The 16,265-nt window shown below is 43.1% G+C and overlaps 1 protein-coding gene across 1 annotated transcript in view; it reads right to left on the bottom strand.

Moving 5' to 3' along the window:
* Nucleotides 1-1,618: 1,618 nt before the first annotated feature.
* Nucleotides 1,619-16,265, bottom strand: part of LOC126496769 (signal-regulatory protein beta-1-like) — a 73,193-nt gene continuing 58,546 nt past the window's right edge. The window contains exons 9-14 of the mRNA XM_050134374.1: nt 14,961-15,278; nt 12,934-13,254; nt 9,233-9,541; nt 4,817-5,143; nt 3,686-3,747; nt 1,619-2,929 (exon numbers count right to left, since the gene is read on the bottom strand). Coding sequence (XP_049990331.1) covers nt 2,891-2,929; nt 3,686-3,747; nt 4,817-5,143; nt 9,233-9,541; nt 12,934-13,254; nt 14,961-15,278 — 1,376 coding nt within the window. The 3' untranslated portion in view covers nt 1,619-2,890. The remainder of the gene's footprint in view (nt 2,930-3,685; nt 3,748-4,816; nt 5,144-9,232; nt 9,542-12,933; nt 13,255-14,960; nt 15,279-16,265) is intronic.

The following is a 16,265-nucleotide window of genomic DNA, read 5'->3' as shown; positions in this document are numbered from 1 at the left end:
AATGATAGAACAGAATATAAAAGAAAATAAAATGTAAATTAGAAAGCAAAAAAAGAAAAAAGATAAAGAATAGAAGAGAAAGACGTTGAAAGAAAGACAGAGAAAAGGATAAAGAAGGGAAGAAAGATTGAAATAAAGACAGAGATAAACAATGGCAGAAAGAAAGGTGACCGAAAGGAGAAGAAAGAGAGAGATACAGAAGAAAAAAGGAAGATAAAAAGGAAGAAAAACAAGGACCTAAATGATAAAAAAGAAAATAAATAATAGAAAAAGAAAGGAAGTAAAGGATCAAAAGAAAGAATAAAGACAGAAATAAAAACAGAAAGAAATGAAGGAAGACAGAAAGAAACAAAGAAATAATAAAAGAAAGGAGAAAAATGAAGACAGAAAGTAAAAAAAATTGAAAAAACAAAAGGCTGAAAACAAAGAAGGGAGAAAGAAATGATGAATGAATGACAGAGAGAAAGAAAAAGAGAAATCAAAGATAACAAGAAAGTAAAAAAAGGAAGAAAAGAGAGACCTCTGTGGGTCTGGATGTATATCTGGGACCACAATATATAAAGAACAAGAAATTGGTCATCCAAAGAACAAATAAAAAATGGAGTATAAATCTAAACAGAAAACTCTCAATAGAAAAATCTAAAATGAATGAAAAATACTTAGGGAAATGCTCAAACATCCTTAGTCATCAGAGAAATGCAAATCAAAACAACTCTGAGATTCTATTTTACACCTGTAAGAATGGCCAAGATCAAAAACACTCATAACAACTTATGCTGGAGAGGTTGTGGGGAAAAGGGAACACTTCTGCATTGCTGGTGGGAATGCAAGCTGGTACAACCCCTTTGGATGTCAGTGTGGTGATATCTCAGAAAATTAGGAAACAACCTTCCTCAAGACCCAATAATACCACTTTTGGGTATATATCCAAAGGATGCCACAAGGACATGTGCTCAACTATGTTCATAGCAGTTTTGTTTGTCATAGCCAGAACCTAAATGCCCCTTGACCGAAGAATGGATAAGGAAAATGTGGTACATTTACACACTGGAGTACTACACAGCAGAAAAAAAAAAACAACAGCTTGAATTTTGCAGGAAAATTGATGGAGCTAGAATACCTGCTCAAGGGTGGCAGCTCTCATAGTACTTGGCCCAGTCACATCAATCACTAATCATAAAATGCCCCCACAGTCTTGACCACAGGCCAAGAGGCATGTTGATAGAGGCATCTTCTCACTTGAGGTTTTCTCTTCCCAAATGACCCAGCTTGTGTTAGGTTGATAGAAAACTAACCATCACACCAATTTTATGATGTGGTTTTTTTGTGATTAAATACAACAAACAAAGCAATTTATATAAGAAAGGGGTTATTTTGGCTTATGGTTCCAGAGAGTTGGAATCCATCATGGCAAATGTCAGCCAATCAGGGTCCTGAGCCCTGGAAATTCCCTCTCTGTGGTGGTCTAGGCACAACACTTACTCCACAATAACTAACGTTTCTTTCTCTCTGATTCATGCTTAGGTTTACTTAGGGGGTACCGAGTTTCAGTTGTGAGGGTTTTGATATAAAAGAACATTTTCTGATAACATTGAAGCCACAGGGATTCTGCTGATATTTTAGGAGAATGTTTAATGCCATTTCCAGAAGGCTCATACAATGAATAATTTCCTTAAAATACAAAAGCAGTCACAAAGAAACAATAAAAAATGACCACGACAATTTTAAGTGAGAAAAATTAGAACAATTTTCCTAGAAGAAAAAAAAACAAAAATTATAAAACTATTCTAACTAAAGCAGCATAGTCTTGACAGAGCTAGACGTGTAGATTAATGGATAAAGTGTATCAACACAGCTCCAGACTATAGAAATTGAATATGCAATGTCAGTGTATATTGGATCACCTAATCTTGTAGGGAATAAAAGGTCTCTGCTACCTATTATACATGTACCACCAGCAACATCAGGAAGAAAGTGTGTGTGTGTGTGTGTGTGTGTGTGTGTGTGCACGCACACATGCATGTGTGTAACAAAATGAGAGCACAGGTTCAAAATTGAAATTTGTTTTTGAGTTAACAAAACGTATCAATGTTACCTACACTGCTGCTTTGTGTGCCCTGCTTGAGGACAAAGAAAGATTCTCCCACGTGCTTAGAGATTAAGAAGGCCGCAAAACTGTAATAGCAAAAGCACTGAATACAGGTTCAGTGTCCATTATGAGATGGATTAATAAAATATGGCATACTGTTACAATAGAAGACCACAGAGTACTGTAAAATGAATAAAACAGCTACATGTTTCAACATTAATAAATGCAGGAGGTGTAGTAAGTATAAAAATGAGATAAAGTTTCAAAATGCTGTATGCAATATAATAAATGTTGTGAAAAATAAAAGCGAAGCTACTCTATGATGTTTAAAGTCTGTGCATATGTCATAACGGTAGAGAACCATGACCGAGAAAGAAAACCAGCAGAGGCAGGGCGATTTCTAAAAGAAATTGAAGAAGATATCAGCAAAAGGTTAATATTTTTGCAAAATGGTATAATGCGTCCAGAGATATCTTATATTGTTTTTAATCCATTTTGAGATAGGAAAATACTTCTTCAACATTCTAGTCATTTTAAGCTTTGTGTCTGCTAAAATTAAATCACACTTGCAGAAATTATACAAAGTAGTGAAAACTGGGAAACTAAGGGTTGGCCACACTCAGAGACAGCGAGCATCTGTTTCCCTTGTCACCGAACTGCCTTTGGATGGAAGCAGAGCTCATCTGAAGTTCAGCATCTCAAGGCTGGAGCATCCCTAAGGAACCCAAGTCCATCTCTGACAGTGTACAGAGGCAGCGCACCTATGGAAAAGGTAGAAGAACGAAGGGCAGGAGTCTTGGGTCACCAACAGGTCTTTTCATCTTCTCTCCATTTGAGCTCCTTAGAGAGGGTAGGAGACAATGTGTTACCAGCCATGTGGAAGTGGGAAATGTCATTTGCTCATTTGGTTTTTCATTCATGTATTAATTCCACTACTATTTGTTGAACGCACACTAAGTGGCCAGTTCTTTGTCTCTGTCTCTCTCTCTCCTCTCTGTCTCTCTCTCTGTCTCTCTATCTCTCTGTCTCTCTCTGTCTCTGTCTCTCTCTCTCTCTCTGTCTCTCTCTCTCCTGAATCACTTATTAAAGTAATATCAGAAATGAAGCCTCTATGTATTACATCTTACACCTCCTTCTGAGTCCTGGCCTCTTTTCCTCCACTTAGTATGTCCATTCTTTTCTATGTGTTTTATTGGTTGACATCAAAGTAAAATTTAACAACATGTGGGCAGACTCTTTGGAGTTTAGGTTTTGACTATTATTTCATTTTCACATCTTCAACTCTTACACCCAGAATCCCAAGGAACATACTAGAAAATTTTCCAATTCCAGGATACTACACAGTGAACACAGTTGGGGAGCCTCTAAGAATTCCAAATGGTATTTAAGGAGGTTTACTACAATCTCCTCTTGAGGCTAGATATCATTTGTGGGAAGCTTTGAAGGCATATCCTGTGACCTCTGTGTGTTTACTCCGAAGTCCTCTACTACCCACGGCCATGACTGCGACCTCACTTTCTAAGTACTAAGGCCAATTGTCAAACTCACCAGTCACAGGCTCCACCGCTTATACATGTAGGTAGCTAGTGCACTCACCACCAGAAGTAACTTGAAGCATAGGAGGAAAGCCACAAAAATATGGATAGATTTTTCTGAACCTAAAATACACAGAGCAAAGGGGTCAACGCATGGGGTCATGTGAGTTGAAATGACTTATGTGATGTGGGTAGCCAGGAAGTTATTTATTTGTTTGTTTGTTTGTTTGTTTGTTTATTATAGCCAGGAAGTTCTAAGTATTTCCCAACTCTCATTTCATCCTTGGGCTCACTGCTCTACAGTTAGCTCTCAGAAATAAGAGACCTGTGAATTACCTTGAATTTTTCCAGCAAACACTGCTTAAAGATCTGACATTCACCAATGTGCCAACATGAATATAATCAATGCTTTGTCCCCATGGTCTAGTAGTCACTTATTGTAACCCTTGTTGTAATCGTAGAACATTGGCATTATCGGTAACATTTTATAGATGAAGAAATAGGATTTCTGAGAGATGGTTGACTGTGTTGCCTAAATTTACACAATTATAATGATTGGAAATTAATTAGAAAACAATTTATATAAATTCAAATAATAGTAATGGCTGGCATTTAGTATAGACAATCTATCAATTATATAGACAGTGTATATTAACATCTAGCCCTCAAAAGGGTTCTATAAATTAGGAAACCTGATTTACACCCTATTGCAGGTAAGTAGACTGGTGAATAGAGGTTATATGTTTGTGAAATAACTAAGTAGAAATAATTAATTAATTATTATTAGAGTGGGCATAAGGCAGTCCCCAGATATGACTGTTTAAGTATTATAGAATGGTGTACAGGCAAGCTTACCCTCACACTTCTGAGACTACTTTAAATCAGACTCTTAGTGACAAACATCTCATGGCCACTAGTGACAAACATCATGATCTCACAGATCAGCACTATGCTAAACTTTCTCTAGGGCATTTTCAACGAGGTTCAACTGGTAGAACATTCTCTCAAAGGAAGTGGAAGACCCATTCTGGGTGGTCACTCTAAAAAAAGCCACTGCCTATTCACGAAACTACACTAATCTGGACGAGACATCAATGAGTTTCATAACTCCTTGTCTTTCTAGTGTCTTCTGTAGTGCAATGAGCAAACCAAGGTGACCCCAACGTGCACAAGAGAAAAGAGACGAACTTACTTAGGCTCCCAACGGCTTTGGACGTGATATAGGATGGTGCAGAAAATATAATGCTGGCCTGGATGGGAGGTTGTGCCTCGTGTTCTACCTTGCAAGTGAGCACTTGATCAGGCCTCTGCATTGATGTGTTTATCGATTGCAAGATTTCCAGGGTGTAGGACCCATCCTTATTCCTCTTGGCTGTAGGTTGCTCCAGTCTCTTGAGCACATGGCAATCCACTAGCCAGGTGAGATACACATGCCGTGGATAGAATCTCTGCACATGGCAAGTAACAGTCACCAAACTGGAGAGAGCGGAAGACTGGGACACTCTCACTGCAGGAGGAACTGAGACAAAAATTCATATAAATCAAATAATTACTGCAGAAAATCTACTGGAAGTCCTTTGAGGGTGGGGTCATCTGCTAGGACCAAACCCAGTGCCTGCCACAAATAAAGATTCAGGTATTGGTTAGCAGGTGCGTGAATGGAGAAATGCATGCTGGGATGAGAGTGGTAATTCAGGTTTGAATAGATGGATGGAAAGATGGGTTGATAAAACACATCCCAATATTTCTTCTTTTCATTTTAAGCTCTAGAAAATGTATCAAACCCACTTAGGAAACTACAAATCAGTTGCCCTACTCTATGACTTGTTAATCCCAAGATTTGGAGATTCACAGATACTAGGTGTTAGAGACCAAGATACTAAGATTTTTACGTAGTAAAAAAAGAACTCTTTAGTTTGGAGAAGTTAAATAATTTGTCCAGTGTCTCATGTAGCAAATCATGGGGTTACTGCAGAGATAGAACATCTACTGCTATATTATAGTGATAACCAAACTATAAGTCTTCCGAAATTAGTATCTGATGGCTTCTAGAAGGGATTTGGTTGGAGTTTTTAGCATATGATACAATGTGTTCACAATGGCAGACAATGGGCACAGAGTTGAAAACCCCATTATGATCCTTTACAGAAGTTTTTGTGTGAAGTAGCAGCACGGTAGAAACAGCACACTAAGCAGAAAGCTGGGTGGTCTAGGTTCTGGGCCCTATACTGATGTCAAAGTCAACCAGACTTTGTGTAAGCTGCTTTTGCTCTGCTTCTGATATTTTTTTTTTTTTTTTTTTTTTTTTTTTTGAGACAGGGTTTCTCTGTGGCTTTGGAGCCTGTCCTGGGACTAGCTCTGTAGACCAGGCTGGTCTCGAACTCACAGAGATCCACCTGCCTCTGCCTCCCGAGTGCTGGGATTAAAGGCGTGCGCCACCACCGCCCGGCTGCTTCTGATATTTTGAAATTAAGTTATTTTCTAGGGCCAAATCAACTCTCCAACATCTAAATTAGGCAAATTTCGCTCTTTGTCTAGAGTAGATAATATAAGTCCTTATGTATTACAACTTGAAGGAACTCAGGGGTGAGGCCTGAAGTCCTGCTTTTAGACCTAACACAACAGAAAACCTAGCTGGAGATACATGTGCTGTGTAAGAAAAGGTTGAAATGGTAGCTAGTTTGATAAGTAATCAGTTCATTTGTAAACATGTCTATGTCCTTTGACTTTTCTTCCTTACACAATTGTACTAACCTCAGGGAATTACGTAAGAAATACTTGGGTAGTGGGATAGGGGTAAGGGGAAATGGGGAGAGAAATGTGAGAAGGGGAGGATGGGGGGAACTTGGGGAATTAGGATGGTTGGGATAAAGGAAGGATGGATATGGGAACAGGGAAGCATATATCTTAATTAAGGGATCCAGCTTAGGGTAGGCAAGAGACCTGAACCTAGAGGGGCTCCCAGATGCCCAGGGGCATGTCCCCAGTTAGTGCCTTGGGCAGCTGATGATAAGGAACCTGAAATGACTCTATCCTATAGCCACACTGATGAATATCTTGCATATCACCATAGAACCTTCATCTGGTGATGGATGGAGATAGAGACAGAGACCCACATTGGAGCACTGGAATAAGCTCCCAAGGCCCCAATGAGGAGCAGAAGGAGGGAGAACATGAGCAAGGAAGTCAGGACCGTGAGGGGTGCACCCACCCACTGAGACAGTGGGGCTGATCTATTGGGAGCTCACCAAGGCCAGCTGGACTGGAACTGAAAAAGCATGGGATTAAACCGGACTCTCTGAACAATGATGACTGATGAGAAGCCAAAGACATTGGCACTGGGGTTTGATCCTACTTCATGTTCTGGCTTTGTGGGAGCCTAGCCAGTTTGGATGCTCACCTTCCTAGACCTAGATGGAGGGGGGAGGACCTTGGACTTTCCACAGTGCAGGGAACCCTGACTGCTCTTTGGACTGGAGAGGGATGGGGAAAGGAGTTGGGGAAGGGGGAGTAGTGTGGGAGGAAGGGGAGGGAAATGGGAGGCTGGGAGGAGGCGGAAATTTAAAAAAAATAAAAATAAAATAAAATAAAAATAAAATTGGAAAAAAAGAAAGAAATACTTGGATAAAGAGGCCTCTCTGAGAAATAGAAGAGGTTTTGTGGGTGGACTGGAGACGGGTGGGGATAGGGATATGAGGGATCAGGTGGGGTGGGAATGGGGGGAGAACTGAAAGAGTAGGCTGGAAAGGGGGTCATTTCAGGGTCTGGTAGAAAATTGGTACAAGGGAAACTCCTAGGAATCTACAAGGAGACCCCCAACTAAGACTCCTAGCAAAAGAGGATATGTGGCCTGAACTGGCCACTTCCTGTGACCGGGCAAGACTACCAGTGAAGGTACTGGGACACCAAGCCAACTACATAACCTTTGACTTACACTCTGTCTGGCCTATAGGATGTGCTGGGATATGGGTGATACAGAGACTGGTGGGAGTAGCCAACCAATGACTGGTCCAGCCTGAGACCCATACCATGAGAATGAGCCTACCCCTGACACTGCCTGGACCCAGAGTCTGGATGGCCTAGAGACCTAGGAGAGAACCAAACATGACTGGAGAAAATGCCAATGCAATGATGACCAAGGATATTCTGCTATACTCATAGATTGGTCCCTAGCCCCATAGTCATCAGAGAGGCTCATCCAGCAAATTGTGAAAACAGATGCAGACCACAGTCAAACATAAAGACAAGTTCAGGGAATCCTGCTGAAGAGAGGGAGAGATGATTGTAGGCACCAAAGAGTCAAGGGAATCACAAAGAAACCCACAGAATCTACTAACCTGGGCTCATAGGATCTCACAGAGACTAAACCGACAACCAGAGAGCCTGCATGGACTTGACCTAGGCACACTACATATATGTTACAGTTGTGTAGCTTGGTCCTCTTGTGGGACTCCTAATAGTGGGAGCGGGGGCTGTCTGACTCTGTTATCTGCTTTTGGGACCCTATTCTTCATCCTTAGGTCACCTTGCCCAGCCTTAATACAAGGCAAGGTGCTTAATCTTACTACAACTTGATATACCATGTTTTGTCGATATCAGTAGGGGGCCTGCTCTTTTCTGAATAGAAAAGGAATTGGAGTGGAATGGGGGGGGAGTAGAAGGTAGGGGAGAGACTGGGAGGGGAGGAGGGAGAAGAAACTGCACTTGGGATGTAAAACAAACAAACAAATAAATAAATATATTAAAGAAAAAAAGAGGCCTCCCTGAACTACCTTTTCCTATTTGACATCCAAACATACCAAAGCCGATAACACAAGCAACCTGAATACATAAATAGAGTTGGGTAGAGATCATTCATTTGCTCAACAGCTTTTCAGTACTGGGTGCTTTCATGTCTGAATCTGTCACCTTTAAGAATGAGACAAAGAGTACAAGACACCTGGGCCAATTAAGTAAGGCAGGACCCCCACCCCATAATGTAGTGAACTATGCTTTCTGGAGGCGGTGATATTCGTATTTTTGTCCATGTAAAATGATGGAGTTGCTTCCATAATGATAACATCTTTATTCTATTGTGCAGATACAAAAAATGAGAAGGAAATATTTTGTAAATTTATAGGCTTTAGAGAGTTAATTTTTTATTGGTCAGTTTTGAACCTTTAAATTTACTCCTAGGTATGAGACATCATGATCTCCCTGACTTTACAGATCTACCAAGCACGGGCGCATCCTGTGAAGACCAACGAAAGGAAAACTCAGACTCTCGTCCAGGTCGTTATGATCTCAGGACAACACAGTCCCTACACTTTAGAAGCTCACCAAGCCCTTCTAGTATTCTTTCTTTAGAATAGCAATACTATAACCAAATCCCAGAGGGTAGACATTCTATCTGTTTTTCAAATGAAGAAAGTGATTCTGAGTTAGTACGGGTAGTTATGACAACAGCAAATGCCACTTCTGCGTAGTCAGTCTGTGGCGTGAAGAACGTCACAGATTCTGTTTCTGGTGTCACCACCAAGTAAGGCCATTCCTCCACGAGTAAACTGACACCAAGAGCAGCCCACAGCCCATCTCAGCATTACCTTCTCCAGAAAGAGAAAAGTCTTACCACGGAGGTACTGGTCCAAGGTGATGACCTTCTGGAAAACCACTGACGATTTGTGCTCAACCCGGCAGAGAACTGAGGAGAGGATGTCACTGCTCTCCAGTGGGATGAGCACACTGCTAGTCACATTATAGCCGTTTCCACTGGATAAGACGTTGGTCTGGGTTTGGAGAAGGCTGTGGTTGTTTTTGAGCCAGGTCACAGTAACCTGACGCGTTGGTAACCCAGAGGATGTGTACTTCAGCTGGATGCTTGTCCCCGGTGAATACCGCTGCAGGGGGCCTTCGAGGTGGTTAGCGTAGTCTTTCCTTCCTGAAAGAAGAGATGCTCCACATCACATCAAATGCCAGTGCCAACAGTTTCCTGGAACCCCCCTCGCAAAGTCCCATCACTTCCTCTTTCGTGGAGATTTGGATATTTCCTGCTGGTGGGAGGATTCTGAAGCTGCTTGCAGATGGCAAACAATAAGACCAAAGAACACGCAGCTCAGCAGACCAACACCACATAGAAAACACTCATAGCAAGCAATGCCAGGCTCCCAGGCTCTTCTAGAATTTGTCAAATCCCCCTCCCCCAGCAACTTTACATGTAGCTGTCAACATCCCCAGTTCACAAGCAAGAAAAAGGAGGCAGCAATGGATGGGAGAACAGGTCCAAGTTTGTAATTAGTGGCACAGCCAGGAGTTCAAAACCAGGTAGTCTAGTCCCAGGGTCTAGGCTTCTGACCTTATACTCAGTCTTTCCTTCAGTCACTGCTAAAGGGAAATTTTTCTTTTTTTAATCAATTAATTTTTTTAAAAGAACTATCTTTTCTCATTTTGCATATCAATCCCAGTTCCCACTCCCTCCTCTCTTCCTGCTCCCTCCCCCTTTCCTCCTATCTTACCCCATCCACTCCTCAGAGATGGTAAGGCTTCCCACAGGGAGTCAACAAAATCTAGCACATTGCTTTGAGGCAGGACCAAGGCCCTCCACTACTATATCTAGTCTGAGCATGGTATCCCTCCAAAGAGAATGGGTTTCAAAAAGCCAATATAAGCAGTCGATACCGATCTTCAAATTTTTCTTATAAGTTCATATTTAGCCAGTCAAAACCAGCTCTCCAATTTTCATAATTTCATATTTAGCCGGTCAATAAATCCTGGTCCCACTGCGAGTGTCCCCACAGTCTGCTGTAGCCATACAACTGTCACCTACATTCAGAGGGCCTAATTTGGTCCTATCCTGGTTCCCTTACTGTCAGGCTGGAGTTGGTGGGCTAAGGGAAATCTCTTAATGCCCATAGGCAGGCCTTAAGCTTTGGGATCCAAACTACATCTGTAACACGCACACACACACACACACACACACACACACACACACACACGCGTCCTAACAACTTAACTTTTCATGCCTCTCACTCTTTAACAAAGTGGGGTGAATCTTATTTCTTGGGGTTAACAAGTAAGGAAGCTGATGTTGAATGTATGATGCTTGGTAACCACTTTAAAAGTGTCAAGGACAACATCAAAATCTCAAAGGACCACTTGAGGGGTTGTTATTATCTTTAAAATAATAAACACAGGCTCATGCATTGGTTTTCCCCAAAAAGTCCCACAATTCTGCAAGTGGCATTCCTACACTTTCAGGTCTAGTTCTGGGAGCAAGAGTCACCCATTGGATTTTCCTGATGAGTTCCCCCAAGCCCATCTGCACACATCTAGCTCCAGAAGTACAGCTTTCGCAGTAGATCTTCCTAGTAAGCCTACTCAGAACCAAAACTAACCATTCCATCTCTGAACCCAAGTCTAGCTCTGGCCACACAGTTCTTGCACCATCCCAGCAGGAAGCAAGGAAGAATCATACTTCAGACACACAACCAGGGAAAGAAATCCACACGCCTAGGTCAATAGCAAAAACACAGCTATGAATGGCCAGGTTGGCATGCCCAGCCCCAGCAATCACTAGTACTATAGAAACATTTCCCACTGAAGGATACCTAGATGAACCACGGGGGAAAACCTAAAGGAAAAATTATAAATGCCATTGAAGAATCCAAAGAGCTTAAAGAAGACACAGACAGCCCAATGAACTTAAAGGATATATCAGTAAATGCCTGGATGATGCTCAAGAAAAGATACAGTTCACATATAAGCTCCAAGAGCTGGGGATGGGGACATACAGGATAAAGCTGCAGACCTGGGCTCTCAGACATCACTAAAGTTTAAGTACTTGGTTGTCGGAACTGAATGGCATAGACAGATGTGACATTTCCAGAAAAGTAAAAACCTTCCAATAAGATTTGAGAAATGATTTGTGACAAGCATAAGGTCTGTACCCTCAGGTGACAAAGAAGACAGCATACAGAAACACCGCACCGAGCTTGTGATCTGGCAGCTGCTCTGTAAGCCTAGTGCTGCTGGCTGTGACTCATACCTTCCTCTGGCTGCTGCCTGCCAGAGCCTCATAGTGTGAGCTGGGGCAGCGGGACCACTGCTATGCAGTGCCTGCTCTGTGGGTGATGAGCACTTGGTGCTCTGTAGGTGACATGGAGGGAGAGCTCTGAAGGCTCTAACCAGATAGAACAGGGTGTGAGTGGATGTGTGCAGGAGTCTGGTGCTGAGGACAGGGATCTGGGATGCGTGGGAAGGGACAGCTACAGAGATGTGTTAGTGCCTTGTATACAGCTCTCACCATAGTAATAAAATAGAAAAACTTTGTTAAAACATCATGAGACTTGCTTCCTATGAAAAAGCATTATTCTGGGGTTTGTCACCCAGATCTATACATCCCACCTTGTGGATATTTGTCTTATTTCTACTGGGCAACCAAAACAGGACCCAAAGAAACGTGAAGATCATTATCTTTGAGAATTCTTACAGCAACCAGAAAAGGGCTGGTTCTGCCACAGGACTACATGGAAATCAGGGTGGAAGCCTGCTGTGAGAATGGGCTGTTTGGTTGCCTGGCATCTCTGCTTCTTCTCTGATAGCTACCTGTTCTACAATACACTGCAGAGAGCCCACGTGCGCTGTAAGGAAAAGCCCGCACGCTGCCGTCCCCTGGCTTGCCCGTGCCTGACATTTTCTTGTATCTCTCCCTGACTGTGCACCTGCACTAACAGGTCTGCTTCAGAACAACAGTCCCTTCTCCCAAGAGTGTGAAGCATAGCTGGATTAAGAAACAAGGAAGCTCTGGATTGTAACGGCACAGCGCCCCCTTGTGGGAGAATAGTGTGAGTCTGCAAAGAGTGAAATGGGGAAGAAATAGAAGAAATCAGGAGCCCTGTGCATAGAAAGGAAGGAAAGGAGCAGAGAGAAGGGAGTGACGGGGGATTGACACCCACGCTGTGTGACCCTTTCCCTAGCTAAGGGAGTCAGTAATTCTGGAGCTCTTCAAAGTTGATTTCCGGAAACATCCAGCTGAATTCACATCCTGATTAATTGCTTTTCCCACACGTTATTTGGAGCCCAGCTGTCCTTAACGCTGGCGATTTCTTGTAACCAAGGGTTAAGAAGAAAAGAAACTTGCACCATGATGAGTGCAGCAAGGGAGACTCATTTCTTGGTGGAAATATCTGGAAGAAAGGGGGTGCAGGTGGGGATGGCTATGCCACAGCATTCTCACTAGGGAGGGCTTCCTTTCTCTACTTCTACCAAGGGTTTCCCCGAGGCTCTAGCCCTTCAGTCACAATGCCCCGAGAACAGAGGAGACAAGGCACACACCTCTGCCCTTAGTGGGGTGCTGTGTTCCCAGGGTGATGTTGACCCACAGCGGAGGCTGGTCAGACTGGAACACCCAGCAGCTAAAGGTGCTCTCATCCCATGCGGCATCTTCCTCCAGTGTGTGCTTTAGAGAGTATGTCCCGTCGGAATTTCTCGTGGTCTGCAGGTGCTCGACGCTAAGCATCTTGTTATTATTCTTAGTCCAGGTGAGCTGTCTGATTGGGGGGTAGAAGTGATTCACGTGACAAGTCAAGGTGACTCTTTGATGCGCATGATCATGGATCTCTGGAGGTTGCTTGGTGATCTTCACTGTGGGGACAACTAGATAGGAACAAAAAGCAAACGGAGGTGACATTTTGGTGCTGTCTTATTTCCCTGCCCCAGGGTCTCTGGATCGTTTTGTTAAGATTTGATTGATTGGGTGATTGGCAGGCTCCCAAGAATTCTAAGGCGACCTTGAACTCACTATGTAGCCAGGGATAATCTTGAGTTCCTGATCCTTCTGCCTCCACGAAGCCATCTCTTCAGCTCCTCTTTTCTTATATTCCAACTAGTCTAATTCATGCGTTCTATATGCTCACGGCACTGGAGCGTGCTTGACCTACCAGGGCCACACCCTTGAGGAAAACTTTCTCTCATTCTTTCAGAAAGCACAGGAGACCCACAGCTATGGGGCAGGGTCCACGAAGACCTTCTCGTGCTGGAAGCCAAGTGGCCTGATCTCCTGCAGTTCTCTTCCAGCTGCTGTGAGTTCCCAATGAAGAGAGTTCACGAGTTCACCCTTTTTAAATGAACAATTTTTATATGTTTTTATATGTTTCATGTGAGTTAAGTCGGGACAAGTATTCATGAAACATAGCTGGAGACACGTGGATATGTAGTCTGGTCTGTTTTAAATATTCCACATTGTGACATATAATTATAGGAATTAATAAAGTCAATTGCCCCACAAGATCAGGGACTCTGTAATCACAACACCTACAGCAGTGTCTGGCACACAGAAGCTGTTCATTGTTTATTGAGTGAATAATATTCTACCCAATGCCAATGATTCCCCAGAACTTAGGATCTAATGCATAGAAGACAAGCACCCCACCACTGAAGGAGAAGCTCAGCTCTGTTTTTTACTTATTTCATTTTATTTCACTAAATTGTCTAGGCTGGACTTGAACTCAGTCTTAACCCCTACAGGTCTGGAAGTTGTTATATCTTTGCCTGTTTCCTAAGGAGCTGAGATTACATGCCTTATTGTTGGGATCAATGAGTCCTGGGATTAATGAGTCCTGGCCTTCAGTTGCTTTTCCCTCCTAGAACCTTCTAATATAAGTTACTAGAAGCTGTGCCTAGTTAGCGGATCAGAGGATCACCTGTTGACTATTAACTGCAGTGTATTTAAGTTTACATGGTGTTAATAAAGATGGGCTTTCTTAACCAGCTTTGGGAGCTGCGTGTGTCAGTCTGTCTCTGCGTCTGAGTTTTCAACCTCCAGCCCCTTGCGTGAAGCTTGGTAACTGGGTAATAGCGCATCGAGCGCAGACACGGGGGCGCGGCGTGTGGCACCTTATCCCACAATCTCTCTCTAATAATAAATATTTAGAAATTTTAAACATTGGCAATGGTATGCATAGGGCAAATATATTTAGAGAGAGATGCTAGGTCTATACAGTAGTAAGATCAAACACTCATAAACAACGTACCACGCATTAGACACAGTTCCTTCTTGGTGTTCTAGAAAAAAAACAGCTGCCTTAATCTTCAGAAGAAACTTACCAGAAAGGTGTTGGTTTTATTCCAATTTTTTAGGGAAACTGGGGCACGGACCATTGACCAATATTGTGTAGCCTATGAGATGGTAGAGCTAAGATCAAAGCCCAGCTGGCCAGCCCATGGAGCCTGTACTTTTCATCCATATCCATCTGTTCAAGGCTGGCAATGATCAATTTCTATTCCTCATTGTAAAACGGGGCCTTAGGCAAAGCCTCCGTGCTACCAGTGCGGTCCCACTGTGTGTTTCACTGCTCACTCACCTAGGATCACGTGGGAAAGATTGATGGTCATTGTTAGGGGCTCATCGAGGTCCTCATGGGTGACTTCACAGGTGATCTGAGACAAGATATCTTGTTTGGCCAATAGCACCCACGCCTTGCTTGTGACGTAGAAAGAGTCATTGCTGATAGGCACCAGTTGTGGGGCTGAGGCTGGGAGTTCATTATTGTCCTTCAGCCAATTAAAACTGAGGTTCCTGGAGCTGAAAGGGCCAGCGGTGCAGTTAAAAGGGACTAAATCTGAAATGCCTGTCTTTTTCCTCTCATCGGGGCCACTCAGAGAGATGAAAGGCTTCCCAGCTGAAAAAAAAAAAAAAAAAAACAAACAAAACAAAACAAAACAAAAAAACAATAACAAACTCCAGATGTGATCACCTTCTCATTGTTAGAGTTACCAGTAATATACAAGAGTATGTAAACCCTAACAAGGCCCGTCTCATGAGTAATAAAAATTATTCCTTTTCCTGAGGTTTAGAGCAATGGCTCACTCAAGTCAAAACACATTTCCCTGCACCCATGCTCAAGGGAGAATATAGTACCCGTGCTATCTGAATTTGAGGGGGATGCAAATGGACCATAGTGAGCAAACAGCCAATAAAATACGACTGCTGGGGGGGCGGGGGAATGAGTGTCCCCACGAAGCCCAGCATGTGCAGAGAGAGAAAATGAGGAGTCACTCTACAGGGTGGTGACAAAGGACATCTTGAGCTGAAACAAACAAAACGGTGGGTGGTAGTGGCCCATGACTCTAATCCCAGCACTCGGGAGGCAGAGGCAGGCAGATCTCTGTGAGTTCAAGGCCAGCCTGGTCTACAGAGTGAGTTCCAGGACAGCCAGAGCCACACAGAGAAACCCTGTCTCAAAAGGATAATAAAAGAAAAACCACAATAATGGAGGAACACTTATCCATCTATGGGAGAGTACACGGCGATGCCATTTGGGGCCTGAGGAGAGAGAGCACATGCTTGGACACACGCCCGAGAAATCAAGCTATGACCCCACTGTACCACTTTTCGGCTGCCTCGGGCAGCAAGACTTTAGGAGGCTTCAGAAAACAGGTCCTTCCACAAGACTGCAGCACTGCTTTCCACAGGGCAGGCCTAAGTCTGTGGCCTGCGCAGTCTTTCCTGCTGGTTCCAACAGTGAATGGATAACGAAATATTTGGGACACACACACACACACACACACACACACACACACGTTTGTGCTATTGAGCTTTGAAGAAAAATGTAATCACAAAATCTGATGGAAAACGGATGGACTTCTAATGCATAATCTTAAGTGAG

The sequence above is a fragment of the Alexandromys fortis genome, unplaced genomic scaffold (genome assembly GCF_014885135.2).
Source record: "Alexandromys fortis isolate MF-2015 unplaced genomic scaffold, M_Fortis_MF-2015_v1.1 scaffold_6, whole genome shotgun sequence".
NCBI classification, from domain to species: domain Eukaryota; kingdom Metazoa; phylum Chordata; class Mammalia; order Rodentia; family Cricetidae; genus Alexandromys; species Alexandromys fortis.
Note: the sequence above shows the minus strand (reverse complement) of the source record. Positions and strands in the feature narration are given on the sequence as shown.